Below are 26,982 nucleotides of genomic sequence, written 5' to 3' on the forward strand. Positions count from 1 at the left end.
AGCGCCAGAGTAGGTCACTGTCAATGAACAGTCTAAGACAGTCTTAGTCACATCGGTGGTGTAGCGGTCAATATTTTCTTTACGTGGAGATTTGTTCTGGATCATTCCCCAGTGAGGATTACTATGGTCTTTAGGTTTTGCCCTTTTCAGGGGAGTGCCAATCAATGCTTTCTGGGTTTTAAGGTCTTCAGAATTCTCCACCAGAGGGAGGACAAGGGAACTAGTAGGTTTCACGTGCAGTTCTGAGAAAAGTTTGAACCTGAGAAAACTAGCACTGATGAATTAAGGATCTCCTAATCTGATCTGTTCCTTCTACCGCTCCCTTCTTGCTCTCCTTCACAGCGGAATGAACTCACTCCCGGCTATTGTAGTCATTTTAATTATTGTCGATTGTGCTTTGAGTCGTAGCTTATCAAATTTTTAAAAATTAAATTGTAGTAAGCATTACAACTTATGACACCCCTTTTAGAAAAATCCAGATTTTTTCCTGTTTGTTTTGTATTTGAGGAAAAAGTGAAGATGAAAATTCTCACACACCCATTTTTAAGTACTTGAAGGCAGAACATTCTCAAGTTGCAGATACGAAGTGCAGACCGATCGTCCTAGTGGTTCCTGGAGCCCTTCCGGTGTCTTACCTTAAACTCCCTTCCTCCAAGAGTTTATCTTTGCGCTACGCAAGAGGGAAGCTTCATTAATATGAAAAAAGGAATAAACTCTGAACTTTTCTGGAAAAAAAATACTAAACGTTTTCAGCCCTTCCAAGGGCTGCAGAACCTTCGTTTAGGGGACAGGTGTCAGAGTTGCAAACTTTGTCCTCCAACATCTTTCTTCACTTTAAAGCGATCGGACCAGCTCGGAGGCCACTGCCTGCCCGCGGAGGAAAGCGAGGAGCGAGAGCCCCGGGTCCCATCTTTGAACGTCCCGGGCCCTTCGGCTCGGCTCCAGCAGCCGCGGTGGCGGTGGCAGATCCGCGCAGCTTCCAGCGACCCCTGTCGGGGGTTCCCGGCAGCCGCTCTGCGCGCCGCCCCCTCCCCCTCCCGCCCCGCCTGGCCCGGCTCGGAGGAAAGGGACTGCGCCCGGGAGCGCCGAGCCCAGGCTCCTCCCGGTGGCGTGTCCGCGCCTCGGGGTGGGGGTGTGGTGGGGAAGAGGGAGGGGGCGAGGCTAGGGGAGGGTGAAAAGGAGGCGCCAGCCTCCAACCTGCGGGGCGGGAGGTGGGTAGCTGTGGGGCAATTGAAAAAGAGCCGGCGAGGAGTTCCCCCAAACTTGTCGGAACTCCGGGCTAGCGCCAGGGCAGCAGAGGAGCGGCGGCGGCTGCCGGGCGATGGGAATGCGGGCGGGACGGTGAGCGCTCTCCCGGTTCTGGCTGCGAGGTCGCGGAGAGAGGCCACGACGGGAGTCGCCAGCCGCGGGACCCAGGGCCACCGGTGCCGTCCCCAGAGCGAGGGCGACTACTTGACGGAGAGACCGTCAGTTCCAGGTGGCTGAGGACCGCACGCCGCGTCCCCGCTGCTCCCCGCAGGCAACAGGAGACCCCCTTGCGCAGCGCCGCAGCCCGGTCGCTCGCTTTCCCCCGTGAGGGACAAACTTTCCTCTAACCGATTCAAACCCTTGGACCAAACTTGACGCGCGTCGCCTTCGCCTGGAGCAGGACGCGTACCACGCTCACTTCACCGGAGAGATGTCCGAGCGCAAAGAAGGCAGAGGCAAGGGGAAGGGCAAGAAGAAGGACCGGGGCTCCAGCAAGAAACCCGCGCCCGCTGAGGGCGACCGGAGCCCAGGTGAGTGCTCAGCCCCGGCCCAGCCATCCTTCTCTTTTGGTGCTGTGGCCTCTCCCCCTCGCGTCCGCCTGAGCCCTGTGCTCCTAGCTCTGCCCCCGTGGTGTCCGCCGAGTTGGCTGGTGCTCTCGCTCCTAGGGGTTGCCCTTCACCTGGGCACCCACGCCCTGAGCTTAGCACGGGGGGCGACAGTCCCGGCTGGTACCCTCCCGGACTTTGCGGAGGTGCTGTGCTCCCTGGCACAGCCTTCCACCAGCTCCTCAGCCGCTGAGCCCAACCCTGGAGGGGGACCGGCGTGCGGGAGCGGAGGCTGGGTGCGCGCGTGCCCTGGCGCCCAAGGGCTTTGCGTGGGCCCGGTCTGCCCTCTAGCGAGAAAAGTGGGAACCGGCCGCGGGAACGGAGAGCCTGGTCGCCTCGGCGAGTGCCTGGCTACGGGGTGGTCGAGAAAGGGACCGCGCGGGCAGCTGAACGTCGGTGTAGTGTTTTGGGCAGAGAGGAAGCGATGTAGAGTCGCAGCGTGTGCGCACGTTCCCCTAGATTCACTTCTACACTAGGGAAACTCCGAGCAGCTGGGAGGGATTCCTAAAGGTTAGCGAAGCAGATAAAATTCAGCCCAGTGCCAGGAATCAGGTCAGCTCCAAATAAGTTTTACAAACTTTGGCGCAGCATTTCTGTTTTACAGGATGATCTTGACAAACGTGGTTAATTGACATTCTCAAGAGGTATCAGAAAGCAACAGTTTACCTAAATTTTTCAATCCAGTTATTTACTGGTTGTATATAGAATGAAATAGCAATGAAAGCATTCTAGAAACAAATCTTCTATTTGTCAGGATACAACATGAATGACAGAGTTACCTTAGATATACCCAAGAAAGGCTAATGCTTTAGACATCGCCTTGGACAGAAGAGACATCTGGAACAAATACTTGTTTATAAGTGATCAAGTGAAGTAGATGCTTAAAGGGCTGGGGGGGGGGGAGTGAGGGATGAGAGTTGAGGTTTGGTTTTGTTTAGTTTCTGTCTCTGCAATTCCCAATTGTTGCTTTATCTGGGTCCTAAGTCACTTAGAGCATACCTCCAGCATACATTTTATGAAGTACTTCTGAAGAATCAATTCAATGGCACTTGGTAATATTGTGGCTAAAGAAGATAAACAAATATTTTTCTGTTCCTTGCAGGAAGAAAACAAACCAGATTTGCTTAGTGTTCTCATTGGAATCACTGATAGCATTTCAGGACCTGGGTTATTGGCAGAGACCTTAAGCAGGGTTTTGAGCAAAACAGAAATTGAACAGAGAGTAATTGTTTAGCCACTGACGGACCATTCATTCGTGTGCATGCTTCTAAAATAAGACACTGCTGATCAGATTCACCTTAATTACTGCTCATTAGCCCTCTTGAGGGGAGATTGAAATTTTCCATACTTTTACCCTATTTTGGAGATACAGTATAGCAGTTTATTGAACATAGTATGAAATGTGGAGCCAGTTTGGCAGCTTCTGTAAATACTCTCTCTACTAAGGTCATCATGATCACTAAGAGATCTTAGACCTAACCCACACTGTAAAATTGTAGAGTTATTTGGGGGTTTCTTATCCCATTTGTGGTGTTTCTGTCTGTTCATGCATTGCCTTCAGATATTTATGTGGTCCTTTTAGATGGACTCATGAAATAAGGAGGGACAATGGCCGGAAGTCGAATACCTTTCAGGAGACAAGTTTACATTTTATCAAGGGCTCACAGCAGAAGGACCACAACATCAACATTGCAGACAAGCCAGTGGCTCTGTGGAGGAGAGATTTGGGGGGAAACAATCACTTTGTGCCCTGCAGATCTTATCTACTAGGTAGGCAGCTGTTCTGTGATTACTTGATATTCTCTCTTGATATAGAGTTCTAGAACTTCTTTGGTGGCTCTGATTCTGCTTTCCAAGCAGTTGTGATTCCTTCCAAACTGATCTTTGAGTGACATTCTCCCCATTTGTTTTCCTCCCAAATGGGGATAAACTTGTCTCTTGGCTAGTTTTTAGTACATTTGTCTGTCCTGTCATGTAGTAATCATTTTTTTGGGGGGGGGACTTTTTATCCCCTTCAAGGACAAATTGCACTTGTTAAACTAGATAGGTATGTTTATTCTTCATTTGATTTGAAAAGAATGATCTATTTGAAACCAGCTTTAGGTAGAAGCATGTGGCATTGAATGGAATCTTTGGAATCTGTGTTCCTTTCCTTGTCATTTCCCTTATAATGGGCAACTGCCTGTGTATTTTTTTTTTTTAATCCTAGGAGAATAGATGACTGATAGCTAATAATTGTGAAAGAACCCACACACTTTCTTAATCTGTGTTATGCTCTTTTGGTCTGAGTCATCCTCAAAGTAATGACCTCTAGATGCTATAACTACTGTGTTTATCCTTACCATGCCAGCCCAAATCAGGACTTAGGAAGACAACCATATCTTGAATTGCTCCTGTATCAGTTCCCTTCAATTCCAAGTTTCACTCCTTCCTTAAAACAGCCACTGAAGCTATACGTCCTTGGTGATGCATTTGCAATGGCCAAGTGTCTCTTTGGATGTTATTATAGCATTGCTTCATGACAGCCTAGGGAGATATAACACTGAGGAAACTCATCCACTCAGCCCCTCTGTGTACAATATTATATGCATAGGCATAAACACATCTGTTGGAGGGGAAAAATGCTTCTTTAACTTTCATATGACATGTGTGGCTGATACGCAACACATATATGGCTATGTTTCATAGCATCTGCATTTTTATACTGAATATTGAGTTGTACACTATCGGGGTTGCAGATGTTCAGCATATTTATCTATTCCATAATAATGGCTCTAATAGGTCCTGAGCCCTTGGGGTCGTTGATTCCTCCTTGCTCAAAATTTAGCAACCTCAGCACAGCCCTGGGTTTTGTATCAGATCCATATGCCAAGAGTCCTATAACATCCTGAGCTTCCTGCATGCAGTACTTCCCACATCCTGCTTCATCACATTGATTGAATTGATTCCTCAAAGCTTTTCTTTAGAAACCTAAATCACAAAAGCAGTTTCTTTTTTTTTCCAATTAGTATTTGACTATAAGCTCCTTTTATGATTCTCTGTTTGCTGATATGTTTTTGGTAGTTTCTGCAAAGAATATTTTTTGTTATCTTTTAAATGACCAGGTATAAAGAAAGTCATTATCATGCCTAACCAAGTTTTAAAACTATTGCGTTACTTCATGCCTGGCAGAAGGGGCATTTGTGAGTACAGGTGGTGGAAAAATTGAGAAACTTAGTATCCCAGATGGGTAGAAGCAGGCTGTGTGCTCCCTGAATGACATCACCCACCTGTTTCCTTAACTAAGTGGCTCCACAGGCTGAAGTACTTGTAAACATTCTTGGATATTAAGTGCCCTGTCACTAACAGGGCAGCCTGTGTTTACAGAATGGTAGGAATGTCCAGTGATCTGTTTCAACCTGGTTTCTTGTAACCTTATATAATTATTAAGAACACTAAAGATTATTTTACAGGATGAAATAGTACTTATTAAGAACTAAAATAGCAGAAAGAATGGGAGAAACTTGGATGCTAATATCATATATGAAAAATGATATTGATGAAAGTTGGAGGAAAAAAAATAGAATATGTAAAATCAGAAAATATTGGACCCATATTTAAACAGTACCTTAACTGAATATTTTCCTGTTTGAACATAAGGGAGCTTCTGTTTATTGAATTCTTACCATGTTCCACATAGTATAGCACAGGCAAGGGGTATTGTAGCACTTGACCTGTGGAAAATACACAAGAGCCTCAATATTAGGCAACAAGAGGGAAGAAGGCCTTGTTATTAGCTCTCTAGCCATATCTCCTGGGTTTAAATCATAGCTCAGCAGCTTCTCAACTTCAGAGCCATGGGAAAGTTACTTAATCTTTCTGTGCCTAAGTTTCCTCTTTTGTGTGTGAAATGGGGATAATAATAGCATTATCATGAGGACATTGCAAAGTGTAAACAAGATAACCCATGGAAAGCATGCTGAACATTGTCCAACGTGTGATAAGTGCCTACTAAATCTAAGTCCTTCTTATAAAATTACTTCAAGTATGAACTGCCTGTGTCTTTGCACAGATATTTGATAGAATTTTCAAAATTTACCTTTTATGGTAAAAAAATCCTATGCTGACCTTAGATTAGTGTAGGTATAAATATTAAATATGAACTACCTGAAAAGATAGAGGAAAGTGGACCAGCATGTCAGATTCCATAACTGCATGTATGTATTATGAAAACAGTGCTGAACTCAATATAAATATTGAAAATACAGTGAGGTACAACTTAACTTTATCCCCGGCAGAAAAATGTTGAGGTTTCAACCTATGAGAAGATTTTGAAATGTGATTCCTTTTCTGGCAACACTTAGAGCTGATGCTTAAATCTCTCTTTGTTGTCTAGAATGTGTAATCTTCTCTTTGAGGGTTAGTATAAATTATAGCAATTGAAAAACCATGTGCATTAATATGTCCTGTTATCTTTTTATCAAGAGTAACAGTATATTGCCTGTTAAGTTCATAGAATTGTGTGCAGGTATTTGCAAATATAAACAAAACAGTGAACATGGTAAAGCGACATTTCTCCCTATTTTCTTTCCTTCCCCCTTTACTATAATGGTTATATGTATTTTTAGGGTTCTAAGAATGTTATGTTCTCTCACTAAATCAGTGTCCTGAAGCCTTCTCAAAGCTACAAGTTAAATTTGACTTTAAAAGAATTGCTAATTTGGTGTCCTGTGTCATGATAGAAGAAAATAAACCAATGTCAATATTTTAGGTGAGTCATTTTTATTTGCTCAAAGAGGCAAATAAGTGGACTTCTGATAGTTTAGTTAACCCCATAGCTCTTCACTTGGCAAATAGAGGAAGCAGAAAACCAAAGCTAATCATATTTGATTAGCTGAACAATGGATTCATTTCAACTAGAGGAAAAAATGTATCTGTTAAAGTACATAAAATAAAATTTCTCCAAAAGAACAAGCAGATATTTTGGGTTTATCCTAATTGTGTTGATGTCATGAGAGTATGAATTTGCATAAGTTTCAGTAGATTAAAAAAAAAAAAGCAAACTACCGTAGTACCAATAGATGTCAGTGTTTGTTGCTTTAGAAAAAGTGAGGTGTTATGGAAAAAAGAAACAGCTTAATTTAGTCTCAGTTTTAATAAGCATGAAGATGGCTACTTTGAATTTTGCTAATTAATAATATCCTATATAACCATCTGCACAGAATTAGATTTTTGTTAATGAAAATTTTCGCATCCCTCTCCTCAAAGTATTCAAAAAGCCTCTGCAATAAATTCCCACAAGAATTCAGAGTGTAGCATGTGAAAATATACCAATCAGTGCTTTTTTAACAATAAAATTAAGTAACAAAGTTATGGAGAATATTGTTTCATATTGGACCTCTTTCCCAGTGTTTTTTTAAATATGTTATTTGTAGATGAACACACTTTTTATTTATTTATTTTTATATGGTGCTGAGGATCCAACCCAGGGCCTCACCTGGGCAAGGCAAGCGCTCTAGTACTGAGCTACAACTTCAGTCCCTCTTTTCAATTTGTAAACTAAATGACTTATGCATAATTCTTATGTATCCTGGATGATGATTGGTGAATGGCTTTTTTTTTTTTTGTCCATCTCAAGTGAGATCTGGGCAGTTCTTGGGCCTCTGGACAGGTCAGACAGAGGTGGTCAGAATTCTCTTCAGTTCTTTCTTTTACCAGTGTCACCTGTCTGTGGCCTCCAGAGGGTGCTGCAAGAGCATCACACTGCTATTCCCCAAAGGTTGACTTTTTTTTTTTTTTTTTTTTTAAGTTCCTGCAATATTCTGGGCAATCTCCTGGAAGGAACAGGGTCATGAGTCCCTCAGTGTTAGCTGCTTCAAATGGAATTTGTTTTCCAACGAAACCAAATATCCTGAATTCATTAAGAATTCTGAATCAGAATATTCTGAAACATCATTCTGATGGTGATGATGCAGCCATCAAGGGAACTTGCAGGGGAACATCTGTCAGACTGATCTTCTCTGGCACCTTTTCCCCAGGGAGCCAAGCAGCTCTAAGAATCTTCCAAGCATTCCTTGTCCAGTAAATTCAAGTGATACCCAGAAAAAGATTTAGTAGTATTTGAAAATTTTACTCTGGCATTGTAAAATTATATGTGAAAGCATCAAAATCGAACACATAGTGTTTACCAATAGATTTGTTTTCGTTTTGCTTATCCCTCTGTTTCCTTGACCCAGGCTTCACTATTTAAGAGCCCTACTTTGATTTACACACAGGTTTGAGTAATTCAATCTTTTAGATCATGGAGTAACTCATTCTTTGTATAATACTGTCACACAACCCTGTTATTTGTGGTTTACTTGCTCATGGTTTATTCTACCCTGTGCTTCTCATTTTTGTTGTGAGTTACTCCTGTGATATTACTTCCTCTCCCTTTTAAAAGTGTGATATTGTTCACATTTTTTTTTCCTCCAAGAATGGCATCACTGATAAAGATAGCTTTTGCTCTGCCACCGTACCCCAAACCTCTGACAACTTCAATCAACAGGCAATTGTCTCCCCTGAAAAGCTGTTAAGTTTTAGTTTCAATGATATGGGAATCAGGGCCCATTTCATTAGACTGAACCATAGGAAACTGTCAGTTTTATAGGTCATACATGAATCAATATTGTCAGGGTTACAGAGTTTAATCTAATATTGGGTCTTTAGTAATTTGACTATGTTTTTACGTGTTATTTTAAATAACATAGTAATGACAACTTTGAAGAAATCATTTTTTAAGTTTTAGTAATTAAAGGGGATTAAAGTAATTTATAAAATAAATCTGGGATAGGAAATAATTAAAGCAATGGCAGTTTCTCCAATCAACAGTCAAGCTCATATGATATCCACTTAAAATGGATTCAGTATAAAGTTAGTATACTAAATGCTAAGGCAATTAGCATTTTTCCTTACAGGAAAAGGTAGTAAATTTCTACCACAAAATTTAACATTAATGATTGGTGAGTAATTCCATACTTATTTTATGGAATGATATGAAAAACAAGAAAGCTCTTTACTCACTTTCACATTTCCACATCAATTTGTTTTTTCTAGTAGTTTTAATAAGCAAGAATTTTATTTCAAGTGAAATTGCATCTCATTATTAGATGATTTATATTATAAAGTTTGGATTTCAATAAAGCAAATTTTTTAAAGTGTATATGCTTATAATGCATTTCATTATTACATATAATCTCACAATTTTAGATACTTAAATTACATTTTTAAAGGGTGTCATAGTCTCTTTAGCTATTCCATAGTGACTCTAAAGTCTACAAGGAAATGTCTAAATTCCAATCTGGAGTGATTTCTTTTTTCAGAAAATATTTTTTATAAATATGGTAAAATATTTTGAAAATATATTTGTGTGTGTGTGTGTGTATATATATATATATATATATATATTAATTATATTGAAGGACTCCAAATTTGAAAGTTGAAATTCCCAACCATTTTACAATTTTTCCTCAGAAATATTCAATTTGATATAAGGCAAAATTTGAATATTGATTATTTTTTAGAATTTCTCTTTAAAAAAGCCTCAAACATTATAACTTTTTTTTCTTAGCTGTTTTATATGTGATTTAGGACTTTCATTTGAGTATAATAATTGGAAATAACACTTGATATGTGAACTGATTAGAAAGGCATCCAAGAATCAAAGAATAAGAAAAAAATGAAGGAGGTAGGTAACAGATATTTAAAAGAAATCTAATACTCCTAGTGAGGCAGCAGTTTTTATAAAGATAGCATATGTTGCTATTTAATGTTTAAAAAATATGTCTACCATGAATTAAGTATTCTTTCTATTCTTAATTTTATCGGAATTTAGAAAATTTCTTGGTGGTCTCCAAATGTCTCTTCTTTCCCTTTCACATGATTCCTTGGAAGCTTTGACACTGTAGGATGATAAGGGAAACAGAGGAGGATTGATAACTTGCTCTAACAGTAGTTGACATAATAAAGGCTGCAGGATAAGAAGAGTCATTTTAGATATCACACATTATAATTTAGTGCCTACCAGGTGAACATTTGTGTTATGTTTCACATGATTCCATATATGCTTTTTTTTTCCTGTGGAACTTCCCTTTGTTCTCTCTTCTCTCCCCAGCCTTCAACTTGGAAGACTTACTTTCTAGTTATGAATTTATACTATGTCCAGGGTTATGAGTATTTAAATAAAAGAATTGTTTTGTAGTTGTTCATTTTTTATACTCATGTAATATATGAGTTTAGCATGAAGACTGGTTTGGAAAGGGTTTCCTTTTTCTGGAAACTCTGTCCAGGTTTGACATAGATTAAAACATACACTTTGTGTAGTCAGCAGTTCATATAAAATCCAGACAGGACATTTTAACTCATCCTCTTAAGGATCCTGTTACAGTTTGATTGGTATTTTTGCTAATTAAGATATTTTTATTATCTATAAACTTACTAGATGGAAGGAAGTACAGAGTACGACTCACATTTTAAATCCAAATTTGCATATTCTACATCTACATATTCTTTCTGGGATGGGATGGAAAAAATATCCCTCTAAAATATATATTCTTTGGTTTAGGTTTACAGGTGGTGGTCCTGTCTTGAAACCAGTGGTTCAAATATCTCCAAATCAGCAGTATTCTGACTCTTGGAGCACTCTAGAATTGATCAGTATTTTGCCTTCTCCCCAAATGATCTGGCTCTATTCACTTTAAAAATAAAACTCTAGGAGTGATGGTGCGTACCTGTAATCCCAGTATCCGGGAGGCAGAGGCAGGAGGATCCCAAGTTCAAGACAAGCCTGGGTAACCTAGTTATATTCCATCTCAAAATAAAAAATAAAAAGAGCTGGGGATGTAGCTCATTGGTAGAGCACCCTGCATTCAATCCCTAGTACCACAAAATAAATATATGTATAAACATACATAGGTACATACATAAAACTAGAACTCTCTTATCACAATGTGGCCACCAAAATAGGAAGGAAAAAAAAATTTGTGCTCTTTCCTAAATAGCAGTCCAAATGAGAATTCTTCTTTCCATGTAGGGCAGCCCAGAACATATCATCATGAGAATGTGACTTTAATTCCCATCAAGTGGATGTCCCTGTGATACTGGAATGCTGGTCAGGCCTACTAACTAAGTCCATTCTAGGACAGGAAGTCCTAGTTTTAGTCCTGGACATGGAGGTATTCTTGGAAGTTAGAACACAACAGTGGTTAAGAGACAAGGCTGTGTATTCTCGTGGGGTTTGGGAGAAACCCCGGATACACCCCTTACCACTACTGTAATTCTGTCAGCATAAAACTCTATAAGCTTCAGTTTCTACATTTATACATTGTAGACAATAATTTTATGTGATTCTTGAGGCAGTTCTGAGGGCTAATATTTAGCGTTATTCCTAGTATACAGTAGAGACTAAAACATAGTTTTCATTTAAAATATCAGTTGTTGGAAGAAAATCTGAGCATTTTTTTCATTATTTGTTCATTTAATGATGTTTTTATCTGTAGGGCTACATCAATGTGTTTCCAATATTAAGTCCTCAAAATGTAACTTTATGAATATTGTACATAGGGTCTTATACATGAAAGTTCTTTGTAAATAAATATCATGTGGATAATACATATGAAATACATATTTGCATTGATCCGAGAAATTTGAAACATTGTTGAGAGCGGGATACCAAATAGAACACATTCATAAAAATCAGAGTTGGACATTCTTAGCCTGAGATTTAGCATGATCTTTGGCCTAGAGGTAAACTCAGTTTTACAGCAGAAGAACATTTGTGGTGCATGGTGTTTTACTCATTATTACAATAGTATGTTAAATACACTTGTATTTTAAATACACTCATGAATGCCCACATACACAGAACACACACACACACACACACACACACACACACCTCCAGTCTCTTAAAATATATGCCCATTAGTTCTTTAGATGCAATGTTTCCATTCCTAATTTCCCATATTTGGAAGTAAAAAATAACTTATTGGGTAACTTTGTATTGCACAACAGTACCTGATAGAATACTTGCATACAGATATTTATAGAATAAATGCATGAGAATCATTTTTCTACATATGCCTGTTGACTTCTATTTTCCCAGCCAGAAGCAAAGATGAATGTAGTTTGTGAATTAATCTGATTGGGGCCTATTGTATTATGTGGTATAAAAAGTTAACTGTCTGAAATTGTTTTTCATTTGTATAGTAAGAAGACATTATTTTTGTGCATATGTATGAAACCTTCTTTATATTCTTTTAATATTCATTGTATTCTCTGCCAACAGAGTAAAATAGAAGCAAGCATTGGTTTTAAGTACAGCATTTGATTGTTGAAAATTATAGTATTCCCTTCACAGTCTTCACTTGAAATTGTTTTTAAATAAATAAAAAAGGGAAAGGGCTGCCTCAAAGCCCATGAGATGGTAGATTTTTATAAACAGTTATAATTGCAGTAATACTGAAAATCATTGTCATCTATTTCTGGGAATAATATTGAAGGTCAGTATATTGTCCCCAGAAGGATAAGATCAAATACAGAAAATAGATTGTGATTATAATTTGTTTTAGTGAGGTCACCTTGCTATATACTTGGAATCTTCCCTAGGGGTATTGCTCATGCATTATCCATTTTGGGAAAGAGTTATACTTACAGGAATTATGGAAATGAGCTGGTAGGTTTGTCAAGAGAAAACCAATTATTTGAATACTGAGTTGAATGGAAAATGAAATACATGATTTTCCATATATTAAATTCAACAGAAATGGGAGACTTATGTCTTGAGGGTTTTTCCTCTTTCTTTCTTTCTTTTTTTTGATAACATGTTGATTATATTGTGTTTTCCAATTGTCTTTAAGCTGACAGGAAGGAAGGAAACATATCTATAGAAATAGTTGTACTCTAGTTTGATATTTTGAAAGAAATGGTAGATTTTTAAATTTTTAACTGTTGTTTACATTATTTACAGACCATCAAAAAAGGAATGAGAGGAAAGCCCAGTGGTAGAGTACTTATATAGCATGTGTGAGGCCCTGGGTTAAAAAAAAAAAAAGTTTGTTCACCCTAACTTTTCTAGTTTTTTTGTTTGTTGTTGTTGTTGTTGGTACTGGGGATTGAACCCAGGGGCGCTTAATTACTGAGCCATATCCCCAGCCCTTTTTAAAAATATTTTATTTAGAGACAGGGTCTCACTAAGGGCCTTGCTAAGTGCTGAGGCTCACTTTGAACTCGAAATCCTCCTGCCTCAGCCTCCAGAGCTACTGGGATTACAGGTGTGCACCACTGCTTCTGGCTGCTATTCACCTCCAATTTGGTTTAATAATTCTCACATGAACTCATAGAAAGAAATAATCCTTTGAAAGATTCCCAGTGTTTTGCTAGTAGTCTAGTTCACTATAATAAACATACACACACACATGCACACACAGACATATTACACCCTTTTCCATCCTTATAAGAATCTAGTTTTTGATTGTGCATATAGCAGTCTTTGCTGGAAACTCCTTCATAAATTAAGCAAAGAATGGGCATCCTTAGAATTGTCATGTGGCAGGGGGTAGAAAACCCCATGGAAATAGTGTGTTTCTGGTCCCTCTAGGAAATGAGAAATGAGTCCATGTTGATGTACATATCCAGGTTATGAGTACGGCATTTGCACAGTGCCTGAATAGGTGGTTATATCCTTTTTTTGGCTACTGGCTCTCTTTTTGATTAGTTTCAAAAAGTATTAAGAAGGCTGGAGTATAGCTCAAGTGGTGGAGTGCTTGCCTGACATGTGAAATTCCCTGGAGTCACTCTCCAGCACTGAAAAAAAAAATGGTATTAATGAATAATATACTTAAAAGGGCTAGAGCCACAGATTAGACTTACTTTCTATAGAATTATTTGTCTGATTACTAGGCTATTGAAGTAGTATTTCCTGAGCTGGTAGAGATGCTGAGCTGTTAAACAGGACATACGTGTATATGAATAAGTTGGCAACATTTCTACATTTTACTGACTTTTTTTTTAACAAGACAGAAAATATGTTTTGAATCTTTATTTATGTCCTATTTTTGTTTTTGTTTGCTGTTAAGAGGTGACAGTGAACTCAATTGTATTTTGAGCATTTAATTTTATCATTAATATTTTTAATTTTTAGAAATAAACCACTGTATCCACCTAGAAGAACTTTAAATTGAGTAAATACATATGTATATTTTAGCAGTTTATATTTCACTGTAATCTTTACAAAACCTTATGCTATATGTTATTACCAGGGGCCAGCAAAGTACGGGGATCATAGTTTTTGTTCTTAAGAATTGATTCAGTGACTGAATGAATATGGAAGTTCCACTAATTTGCTTAAGTAGAAGTTTCTAGGTAGCTATTTAGTTATTTTGTACTGTCAGTTAATAAGAAAGCATGAGTGCAAATCACCAATACCAGGGATTTGGTCCTAAATTGACCATTCATTATTTTTATAGTTTAAATTTGCAGAATTTATTTTAAATCTCAGTAAATATTAATTGGTGCTTAATTATTCAGATGGATGAATTGAAAATAGAAGTTTTTCAGTGCCCAATTCTTGCTAATCCTAAATTGTTTCTGTTACATTTTCTGTTGTATATATAGAAGTAGTTAAAATTAATTAAACTGATGCAATTAAAAAAAATAATATTCATAGATTACTTTGCCTTTGCCTGTACCTAATGTTTGCTATACTAAGCGCTTGTTAAATACATAAATAAATGTACAAATAAATAAATAATTGTTCCTGGTAAGTAATGAGAAAATATTAATATTAAACTGCCTAAATATCAAGGCTTACATTAGTCTTGAGAAAAATCATAAAGTGTTAGAACTGACAAGTTCATCTGCTTGAACTACGTCTTTTTGGAAGAAGATAATCTTAGGGTCTAACTGCATGAATCCCAGCACTAGAACCCAGTCCTCCAGATTTCTGGGTAGGGATTTTAATTATCATGAAGATGCACTTTCGAACCTAATGTCAGAACCATATATGAGTTTAGCTTTCTTTGCTAATGGTTTCTCTTGTTAAGAGAAGTATATTTCTCTACCATCAAAGACTAGCTTGGGAGATGTGTTGATGCAATTTTATTTCAAGGGTTGCCATAAATTAAAATCAGCCAAACCTTTATATATTTTTGTTCCTTATTACTGTGTTTTATACCTGAGTAGGTCCAACAAATTTTGATTGACGAGATGACCAGTAAAGTCATAACATAGAAGAGGAGGGTAACAGAGGTGTGTGTGTGTGTGTGTGTGTGTGTGTGAATTAACATTTGGTATAGGTGTAAGCTGGCTCAGTGCTCCGAAACTTTTGTTAGCACTGACCCCTTATGCAGGAGGCCTGAGAACAAAAAAAGACCTTTGTGGGCTCTCTGGATACTCTCTGTGAAATGGAAGTGCATGGGAAAAGGGTCATGAGCTCTTATGCCTTGACAGCTGCTCTGAGACACCGAGTTGCCTCTTCCATCTGAAAGCCAATGACCAACCACTGATTACGGTGACATTTTATCACTAGCAACCTGAACCATGTCTGATCCAGGAACCCAGAGGTTGAAGGTCAAAGGTCTTCCAGACCATTATTAAATCTGTGAGGTGGTAGTTCAATTTGCATTGGGGATTTATTTATATTTATTTAATTTTTTTGAAAGGGAAGGATGGAGGACTGTTGGAATGAGAGAAAGTTATTTTTCCAACTCTCATGGGATGCTAATTTAGTCCAGATCTTTATTTGTAGGATTTGGCTAGTGTCTTAAAAGAAAAAAACCTCAGTATATTATGATTTTTGTCTGGGCTTCACAGAATTTTCCTGAGGTATGGTGGGAACCATCTTCAGACCAGAGCCTCACAAATGACACGCCATAGGGCTTATGGAGGAACTTTGGAAAGGAAACTGTTCTGAGCAGCAATCAAAAGATTAAAGGACTAAATTTGTGCAATTTTCCACATTCATTTGGGCTTTATTTCCTTGTTTCATGCTTAACAAGGTTGATTTAGATAAGAAGTCAAAATTTTAGATGAAAAAAAAAATAGCTATGATTCCGAGTCTGATTTTATTAGGCCAATGGTCTCCAATTTTATGTAGTATGTTCCTGGTGTGTTGTCACCTGGAGCCTGGTGTGTTTTGACAAAGTCTAAGGCATAGGAAAAATAGTAGTCATATAAAGTATAGGAAAATGACAAACTAGTTTTGTGTAGGAAAGAGTTTATCTCCTATAGAACAATTTTTTTGTGGGTGAAATAGTAATGTGGTTAATATATCTAGAATTTCTTTTAGGTATATGAATTATTTAGGACAATATAGTGCATAGTAATAAATATATTGATAAATCACAAGTGCAGAAGCCTTTTTAATGAAGCTCTCAATAGAAACTAGGCATTGGCTATGAATTGTGGTCTCTCAGATGCCTTTAACTTAGTTGTTCCTTACAACGTGTGATTGGTAAGATTATGGGATTTAACCTCTATTAAGCCAGTGTAAAGCAGTAAAACATGCAAACTAGACAGAGACTTTGATAAATTCCTAATATATTTGCTTTGAAAATTATATGATGATGTGATGATATCACATTATATAATTTCTTCCTCAGTGGTACATGGTTTTTAGATTTAGTTTTGGTTCTTCATCCTTAACTTTCTATGCACTCCATTTTATATTTGGATATAGGCTCTGCATGTTTTACAGAGGTTCAGGGAAACACACTACTAAACTCATCTTTTCCAGAGGTGCTGGGAAACATACTACTAAATTCATCAAGTAGATTTTCAGTCCTCTTGTTCATCTTAGTGGAAGGATCATAATATTAAGATGATTTATGATCCCATTTTTTTTTCTCTCTAGTAACTCTGAATTGTCATCAAGCTGTTCATTGAAAGGAACCTTTTAAACTTTCCATTACAAAATTCCTAAATGTATCTGTTCTCTTGATAAAGCAAGACTTTTATTAGACAAGCAGGAGACTGCTTTTTAAGTGAAGTGGACTAAACCACAGTGATTGTCACATGGCTATGTAGGTGAAATCGTTTTAGTTGCCTTTTTAACATCAGAATCACTGAGTCCCAACACAGATATGTAAAATGCTCTCTGGCATTATCATAATTAATTAAGGATTTATTGTTAGGATGCAAAGTACAAATGAAAGATCTAAGGAGAAATACATGAAAGAAAAATTTGATTTCTTAAAGCCAAATCTGGGAAAAAAAAGTTATTATTAAGCAAGTATCAGGTACTCTATCAGTGGCCCAGAGATATATTTAAGTGTATCATCTCAAGGTCCATTTATTACCCGGGAAGAATCAATTTTACTTTTTCTTCTCTTTCTCTGTGGCCCAGCTCCAGGAAGGTATTTTAATTGATTGGTGGGAAGACTTTAACACAGATGAAACTTATAAGCCAAGCACCATTATTTCTAGTACAGAGTCTCTACCACATTATTGGGTAATAAAGCTAAAAGCCGCCGAATGTTTCAGAATTATTTTCAGAAATTTATATCCTCTTTATTGCCATTACCTTGAGAAAGGGTTCAGAGAAAGGACTTAGTCAGCATGCAATTATGGCATTAGGTAAAACATATCGTTTGGTCTAAAACCAAGATGCGGCTAGTCCTGAACGTGCTTTCATCTATCAGATGCTGTTGAGAAGTTAGATGTCAGTCTAACCGCCACTCCTTTGAAGATGATCCGCCTTTCTTCTCTGGATGTTTCAAGGGTATGTCCTCTCTGTATCCACCCCCTTAGTCACTGTGCTGTGTTTAGGAGCAGATTCCTTTTTCCTGCTCAGGACTTTGGGCTTCTTGAACATGTGGATCGGGCTTCATTTTGGAAAATTCTCATCCACATACCTTCAAAAATTTCCTGCAACTCACTCTCTTCCCTCCTTCTGAAACTTTAATTAAAATTAAGTTTGACGTTCTTAACTGAAGTCCTCAGTTCTCTTATTTCCTCTCTCCAATTTCCCATATTTTTTCTAACTCTGCTACTACATTTTTTCTGATCTGTCTTCCACTTCACTCCTTGTCTTTTCTGTCTTGCCAAGACCATCCATAAAGTTTTTCATTTTAATTACCATCACCCCCCTGCACTCCTAGCAATTTTATTTGGTCCTTTTTCATATCTTCTATATGGCATATTATGTTTTCCTAGTCTTCAAAGATATGTTCAAGTGTGCCCTTTCTTTCTTTCAACAGAGCAAGCCTACTTGTTTCATAATTTGTGTGATGATTTCAGTCTGTGTTAATTCTCACTACTTACTGTGTTGGGTTGTGCCTGACTCTGGGATGGTCATCTTTTGTATACAAAGGATGTGTGGCATTCCTCCAGGTGTAGCGCAGTGCATTCTTGCCAAGAAGGTTTGTGTTTGTTAACTGCTGTGCACTTTGAACACTACCAAGTTGACGGGCAGAGGTTCTGTGGCCTACCAGCCTATCCTCCCTGGGATTGGAAAGAGCCTGTCTGTGGCCTCAGCTTTTCCTTTCTGTTTCACTCAGGGTCAGCACAATGTCCCCTTTTTTCTCTGAGGTTAGAAGAGACTAGGTTGAGACTTGCTTGCCCTGTGGGTGTAGCTTCTTTTGGGTTCTTCCCAGGTATAACCTTTTGGAGTTTCAGCCTAATGTGGAGACCTTCTACTGTTAGGTCTTAGTGCATGAGTTATGTCCCTTCTTCAGGATGGGCAAGCGCCCTTCAACAAAAAGTGGTTGCGATTGTCGACGTATTTTGCTTTTATTTTAAGATTCAAAAGATTTCCTCAGAATTTGTTCTGAGTGTTTTTTTGTCAAATCTTTAACAGATGATGTTAATTATGTTACACTTAGCAATTTTAGTTTTTCTCCTAACCAGAAGGTTATTGTGAAAAACTTCCCCTCTGTTGGAAGAGGGAGTCATTAATTATCAAGAAGCTGAAAACTTTAGATCAATATTAATGTTTCCCAGAAAAGATATGTTGACCAGAAGAGTACTCAAGTTAGGGATTTTCAGTCAATGGACATTGTGAGGAAGAATGGTTTGATTGGCCTTTCAGGCCTACTAAGTAAACTTCTGTATGGTCAGTTTTGAAATAGGAGGTCTCTAAGAAAGGCCTCGAGTGGGGATATGGAGGGAGTCAATAAGCCAAAAGGTCAATGGGTTCATCCTGGAAATCTCAATGAAATAGAGGCAAAATGTGGCTCAAGATGTTATTTGACAAGGTATGCATTTCATTGAATACAACCGCTACCAGCTTAGTGATTTCTGTCAAGTTTACAAGAGAAGGATCAATACTTTGCCAAGGTGTCAGAAATTTGATTTAAAAATAAACAAACCAGGTGCAGTGGTGAACTTCTGTAGTCCTAGTAGCTTGGGAAGCTGAGGCAGGAGGGTGGTGAGTTCAAAGCAAGCCTCAGCAAAAGCAAGGCATTAAGCAACTCAGCGAGACCCTATTAGGGAAAAAATGCAAAAAAAAAAAAAAGGCTGGAGTTGTGGCTTGGTGGTTGAGGGCCCCTGAGTTCAACCTCCAGTACTTAAAACCAAAAAACCAAAAACTCTCTCTAGCCTTTGGGTTGTACCAATTACTATAATACCAATTACTTTGGAGGCTGATGTGGGAGGATCAGAAGTTCAAGGCCAGAATGGACAACTTAGTGAGACCCTGTCTCAAAATACAAAATAAAAAGGACTTCAGGTGGAACTCAATGATAGAGCATTCCTGGGCTCAATCCCCAGTACAGGGGAAAAAACAAAAACAAACAACTCCCTCCCAAAACAAAACAAAACAAAAGACCTCTGTAGCCTGACTTGTTCAATCTTTAGTCTTCAAAAGAAAAATGATATGTTAAATGATTTGACAACTGGGTCAGGGAAAAGGTTCCAGCCTGGTGTTATAGGATCTGTACATAGGTGAGCCTGAAGCTCCACATTCTGCCTTGCCTGCACCTTAAACACTCTGGATGTCCTGTGATTCTTTTTTAAATAAACTGTGTGACAGTTGCCGTAGCCCTGGTAAGTTGCTATTTCACCCAGCAGTGCCTGCATTAGGCCATCACCAATGAAAGTGCTCTTGGGATTTGTGGAGGTGTGTGGACTCCACAGATTGCTAGTTTAGCAGAGGTGGTAAACACAGGCATGCTTGCTTGGGAAGGTCAATTGCAGAAATTGTTGTTCTACTTGAATTGGCAATGGGTGCTTTCACTGCCGTTGGAGTTCTGGGCAGAGAAGTAGATGTGATGATTATGAAGGGAGGGGGAAAAACAGCTGCAGGACCCAGAGAAGTGACTGGACTCTGGTAATCATATTTGGCAGGTCAAGGGTGAAATTTAGCCTGATGGGATTTGGACCATACCCTGGGCTAACAAAGTAGTGTTTAAAATCAACTCCAGGTGTTTCCGTTAGTCTTAATTCCTCAGTATTATTAAAGCAAAAAATATTGTGTTTTAGGATACGAATGGGAGGGAATAGGTCACTAACTGCTCGAGAATCACTTTTTTGTAATAAAGCCTGTTCTCTCTTGACAATTGTTCCTGCATGTTGAAAACACACCCTATATCTCCAAGTGCTTGTTTCAATGGTGAGTTTCCTCCAAGTGAGCTGTTATCACTTTCATCTTCAAGAGAATGCTAACTCACTGAGCCTCTTGGAGCTTTTTTTATGCTTTACACGATGAAATTTGGACTTTGTATTGGTGTATCCACAAGTTCCTAAATTGAATTATAGATGAAGAAATTTGAAATCATTATGTCTATTTTTATAATTTCAAGCATTGCCAAGTAATGGATGATAGGAATATGCTCCAGAAATACATCCAAGTACTAAATTATCAATGTTCGAACACAACGAAACAGTTCATAACAGATGTTTCTGCTGACTGGAGTGACCATGTGGAACCTTAGGGTTGGTAAAGATGTAGGGTCCTTGGTAGTACTATTTGAGTAGGTTTCTCATTATAGCTGTTGCTTGTTTTGTTTTAATCCAGTGTTGTAGAATTTTCCAGGTTTATTCGCTTTCTTTTTAAACTTTTTTAAACTTCTAGTGTCTGGCAAAGTTGGCTAAAGCTCATTATAAGTCTGAACTTGTGACATATGTAGGAGGAAGTCAGTTTTAAATAGTTCGGAAGCATTCTTTACCTAATAACAGAGGCTAAGTGATACCTTTCTTTGCCTTTGGGGGTATTTGGGGGCTGAATGTCCTTCTCTCCGTCCATTGTAGTAGACATTGAAAGAAACTCTTCTTAAGACAAAATATCACATATAAAACTGAATTATTGATGATTGTGGCTCCTGCAGGTAGTCAATGATAAGGTAATCATGGTACTATGAATGATGTTATAGAGTATTGGTAATGGACAGGACAGAAGGTGAAGGATAAGAATGTGCATTGAGCTACGCATACCTGAAAAGTTCATCTGAACCCAACTTCTAAGTAGTGATTTCCTTATTCCTTCCTCCTTTTGAAAGAAAGGTACTTTATATGAGGATACCCGGGCAGTGTGTACATAGATGTACTCGTGAGCTGTGCTTGGTAGGTTCTGGAAAGTCTATGATGGGAAAGCTATTTTAAGGAGGATTGAAGTCAGGGGTGAACTTGTTACAGTCTCTATACTATGTTTTAGTAGACAATAAAGTGAATCAATAAAGACAGTGCTCCTAATTAAAAACACAATACTGTCATCTCCATTTAAAACTAGTAATCATGTGTGGGGCTCTGTTATTAATTTCTATTTACTATTCCTTACTCACTGGAAGTGGTTTAGTTCCCCTGCAGTTTGAGATGCTCATAAAGTCATTTTACTTGGTTGTAAATAGTGTGCATACAAGAGATTTTTAATACCATCCCCTTTCCTAAGATCTGGCTTTGTATCCAGTGCCCTCATGATTTTATAGCCAGGTGAGTAGGTGTTGACTTTCAGGTCCTAGATTTAGTGTTTTGACTTGCATCTGCTTCTTTCTTGGGTGCTGTCTCCTCTCATCCTCAGTGAAGCCTTCATAAACAAGTTTTAGATTCCTCTGCCTTCATTCCAACCAGCAGAGACTAGTTTTTTTAAGGCCAGGGTTTATTTTCACTCTTATCTTTTCCTGAAGCTTTATTGTAAATACTTCCAGTTCTCTTGCCATTATTGTTTATTTATTTTCTATTTCTAAACTCTTGTGTCTCTCTTTTCCCAATTTTACCAATGGGGTGAATTGAATGACTTGCAATTCATGTAAAACAGAGCAAGAATTCTATAATAAGGTAATACCGTTAGTAAATAATTACATATATGCAATAATAATCTTAGATTACAGATATACATGGCCATAAAAATATCAGATTCTGAGCTGGAATTCAGTTTCTAAATTGTCTGATTCCAAAACTTATGTAAGTTTTATAAGCAGTTTCATTACTTAGCTGCCTTTTCCTTTTATGTTCATTTTTATTTTGTATTTTTCCTCTATTCTTAAGTTGCCTGCATTTTAAAATTTGTGACTCTATGATCTATTATCCTAAGTATTTGATTCCCATCTACTTTTCTATTTCCTCTTTCAAAGAAATAGTTGCAACATGTTTTAGAAACACTTATTACATAAGTGGCACACTCCCCAAGTTTTTTCATCTTTTTTCCTCAACTTCTTGATTTTTGATTTAAAAGTTAACTGACATTTTCCCTCTAATCCCCATCACAAAAGTCAACTCAATTTTATAAAGGACATAAATCATCTCAGAGCCATCCCAAGAACAAATTGCACCACATGTCATCAATACAGCCTAAGCAAAGTATAGGATAAAGTCTCTAAGATAAAATTCAAAGAGTGTCCTAATATTTTCCTTGTACAGATTTGATTCATTATGCCCAAACTTAATTTCCTCTGGAATAATAAGCCATTGTCACAGTTCTAATCCCCAAAATTGCTCCTGCTTAACTAGAATACATTATCCCAATTTATAATTATGTTTTATTTCAACCATCTTTATTATAGTTGCAAATCATTGCAAACCAGTAAGGGCATAGTGCTATAACTTCACACATTTAAACAGAATAGGAGATTTTATAAACTGCTCATCAAGTAACAAAAGCATTTTCATTTGTTGGGTAGATGTAGTTGTTCTGGTTGTGAATGGGTGAGACATTCCATGATTTTGTCTCTAATTTTACATTTTGTAGCCCTCAGGTCCTCTCTTTGATAAATATCCTTACCTAGGGGTTTTCTACCAGAGTTTAAGTGAACCAGTCTTCCTCTTTTTTCTAGGTAGGAAATCATCATCAAATAAAATCATGCACATCAAATAAATACACAAAATAAAATGCTAATTCAAATACTCATAACATACTTATTTTCTGCCTTTGAGGTTGATTTCCCCACCATTGTTTTCAGGCTTATATATCCCACCTCTGCTTACAATTTTATGTATGAACCAAGTAATGCCCACATTTATCATAAGCATATCATTTATTCCTCTGCTTATCCAGATGGGGATTTGTTCCTTTAAGATTGACATACAATATTTTGAATATTTCATTCTGTATACCCATTTCATTCTTCATCCTCAAAATGTAGATCCCATGTGGATTATTACCATTCTGTTGTGTCTTTATGAAACCAGCTGCTTCTAATTGCTGGATAACATTCTGTAGATCTTCCATGATGACTTATGGTGTTCTGTAACATGGATCTGAAACTATTTCTGTAAATGTCCAACTCTACATTTGCAGTGTAAAAATACTCAAAGGCAATTTATAAGCAAATTTGTATGGCTGTGTCTCAACAAAACTTTCTTTACAAAGACATGGTGGGCAGGATTTTGCTTGTGGATCACATTTACTCACCTCTGCTTTATAATAATCCCTTGATATTATTATTGTCCCTATATCTTCAGTAATATTTTCCCTCCCTCTCATATATATATATAGGATCCCTATACATATCCAAAGCCAAGCACAGAATAAAGCTAAGCAGCAGATTATAAATCTTCTTCCCAATCCAGCTTCTGATCCTTCCCCAGGCTTCTCAATTGGCCTTTGACATGGGTGTCCACTCTGTTGGGCATATGGACATCCATGATGGGCACTGCCATCTCTCCATGATACACTGTTCTTTTCTGGTTACTTCCTCCTTTCTTAGGATGAGTGTTTTAGCCTTTATGGTTGGCCTACTTCTTCTTTCTCCTCTTTCCTACATTTGAAGTTGCTTTATAGTTAAGTGGTTGCTGGTTTCTGGCTTGGCTTATTAATTAATACTATAAAAGTCCCCTTCCTTAAAGGGTTAGGGATAGAAATTAGGGGATGGTAATAAAATTAACTGAAATTTGTGATAGATTGGAGAAAGACAATTCCATTGAAAATATAGTAGTCTATGTTTCTCCATATACATACCTATGATTCATAGTCATGTTATATGTGTACACACACAGAGAGAGACATAAATATATAGAAAATTGCACTTTAAGTAGCTGAAAAATGTTGTGAATGAGAATTCAAAATGTTTTATGTATAAGATGAATTGAATAATAAATTTTTGTGTTAGGAAATAAAGCTAAAAAATGCCAAGATATGACAATCAAGAAATTTGATCCTCAATGGTAAAAATAGAGTATATTTTGACATATTTATATGAACATGAAATATGTCTTATTCTAATTAAGGTACTCGTCTTGTAAATGTACCATACATGAAGGGAAAAAGCATTTTAAGTAACCTCTATTAATAGCTTTCCAAAAATAAATGTGTTCTAATTAATATTTTTTTAAATTAAGATTTATTTTTAGACTGACAAATACGGTTTTATATATTTTTGGTTTATTGTATGATGTTTGAAACATTGTGGAATGGTTAAATCAAACTAACAAGCATCACTTCACATACTTGTCATTTCTTGTGTGTGGTGAAAGTATTTGAAATCTGTTCTCTTAGCAATTTGTTAATAGCATAGTATACTTTAAATTGGTTGTTTAAATATTATGAAATCACTCTTTGACCTTATCTGGAGAATAGTCTACCTTTCTTGACACGTGAAGATGAATGCAGGTGTACAACTCAGGAGAAACTTTTTGGAATATTTGATTCTCATTTTTTCCTTTCTTTCTCTCAACTCCTTATTTCAGATATGAGGGTCAAAATTGAAGCCTTATAGATGCCATCAATTATAGAAAGTCCTATTCTCTTTGATTAACCGAGGATAATAAATTTAAAGCATTTAAAGGAACCCATCATTATAGGAGAGATTTCATGGGGTTGGGCATTACCTCTTTGCTAGTACTGTTTAACTTTGGAGAGGACCACCCTCGGCCCAGACAGTGTACTAATCCTGAAATGTCGTGCCTGCAGTACCTGGATCAGAATCATTTAGAATGCTTTTTGAAAGAACAAAGAAAAAATGATTTTTCCCTCAGTACTGGAATGGAACCCAGTACTGAGGGAAAGTACTAGGTTCTTTCTTGCATATGCTAGGCAAGCACTGTACCACTGAGCCACACCCTGAGCCCTTACACTGGCTCCTGGAAGAGCAGATTCTTAGGCTACTGAATCTGAATCTTTTGATGGGGTCCATGAGTATTTCATTTTCATTTTGGTAAACTTGCCTAAGTGACCTATATGTGCAGCAAAAGGTTTGAGAATCTTTGGAGCTCAGCAAGTATCTGTATCTGCAGAACTATTAGCAGAGCCCTGTCTTTCTTTAGACATATCCACCCTAACTCCAGGTTTGCATTCTGTAGGGAGCAGAACACATTTTGCAGAATCACACACTAAATGTAACGGGGCCTCTGAAAAAAGTGGTGCTAGATGAAGAGAACTCAAAATTTATAGAGCTGTGCTTGGGGCCCCAACATGAATGATAATAAAAACTATATGATTATTTTATTATGATCCTAATAAAAACTATAGTTTAGATACTAGTCTAGGTTTAATGCCATTTGTTTTCAACAATTTAGTTATATCTTTGGACCCTTAAACCTTGAGGCTGGTGCTTTTTTTTCCCCACAGACCTTGATCCTTGGGAACATATTTCAGAGGAAATCAGAATTAACTAATTTATCCATCTTTTCTGCTTTTAAATAGGTACATTCCATTGTCAGAGCACTTCTTGCAAAAGTGAGGAAGTATCTTTGCGTCGTCTCCTACATCATTGGCTTTTCCAGAGAGCTTGACATTACAGAGAATAAAGTGATTCTTAAAGTCAGTAAACCAGCCAGTACTTACAGGAAGAAAGACATGTGTAGAACAGTCATCTTTTCCTCTGAGATCTCCATGGATTACTGTGCCTTTAATCAGCAAAAGCTTGTCCCTTATTGCTTCACAGCATTAATTCACAGAAATCAGGCCCCTCCTTAGGACCCACTTTTTATAGGAACACATGCGTGCAGAACCTCTCTAACTATTTCATTTCCTCTTCCATTTTTGTCACTGTCATGGTAAAATTCTTAGAGCTGGAGTTCTCACAGGTCTTCTCTGATGGTTAAATCAAAGTGGTTTACTGCATTGCTGATAGAATTTTTTCAGAATGCTGACACTGCAGTTGTTCAGGAATAACCCCCAGGGGCTGTCTGTAAGCTGGTTCTGTCTAGGTTCCAAGGGTCTTATTTCTGTAGCCTTTAACTTACTGCAGGATGATTTCCTCCTTTACAGATGGGTTTTCTCACACTTCTCTGTTAACAGGTTTGCTGAGCACTTTTGGTCCTCTTCCATAATGTTCCCTTGTATTATGTAAGATATTTTAGGTAAACCAATGTTATAACAGAAATAACTTTCTTTAGAAATAGAGTTTAAGCAGAAATTAGTGAGGGATTTCTTTAGCTATCAACTCAGGAGTGAATGCAATATTAATCAATCGGTAAAGGATTCACTTGAAGATTTTGTTTAAATTTTTGTTTATTCAAATTTCTAAGTGATGAGATTTTTTTCAAAAACTAAAAAACATTAATGCAACTTAAATTTTACAGTCACTAGAAAAGTGTTTATTTTGTTATATTAACTGTCAAATCTAAGCACATTCCTATTGATATGTAGGTTTGGTTTCTTGAAACTCACAACTTTGTAAAGTATTGAAAAATTTTGTGAAAGCCTTTTCCTTTCTTTTCTTTTTTTTTTGGGTGTATTTGTGCCATTGCTATGCTAGTATTCATTAATCATGTTTAAATATAAAAAATAAGGTTAGTGACTCTG

The 26,982-nt window shown here is 37.5% G+C and overlaps 1 protein-coding gene across 13 annotated transcripts in view; it reads left to right on the forward strand.

Annotated features, from left to right (window-relative positions):
• Nrg1 (neuregulin 1) overlaps positions 1–26,982 on the forward strand; it is a 986,545-nt gene that overhangs the window by 774,887 nt on the left and 184,676 nt on the right. For 2 of the 13 annotated variants that reach the window (XM_005340070.4, XM_078031175.1), the window contains exon 1: positions 1,218–1,778. The exons of 8 other annotated variants lie outside the window; for them this stretch is intronic. In XM_005340070.4, coding sequence (XP_005340127.1) covers positions 1,679–1,778 — 100 coding nt within the window. In that variant the 5' untranslated portion in view covers positions 1,218–1,678. Of the gene's footprint in view, positions 1–1,215; positions 1,779–26,982 lie in introns of those variants that run through there. 3 more of the 13 variants (XM_005340069.4, XM_078031174.1, XM_005340074.4) reach the window with 2 other exon arrangements.

Source organism: Ictidomys tridecemlineatus, chromosome 14 (assembly GCF_052094955.1).
Source record: "Ictidomys tridecemlineatus isolate mIctTri1 chromosome 14, mIctTri1.hap1, whole genome shotgun sequence".
In the NCBI taxonomy this organism is placed as follows: Eukaryota; Metazoa; Chordata; class Mammalia; order Rodentia; family Sciuridae; genus Ictidomys; species Ictidomys tridecemlineatus.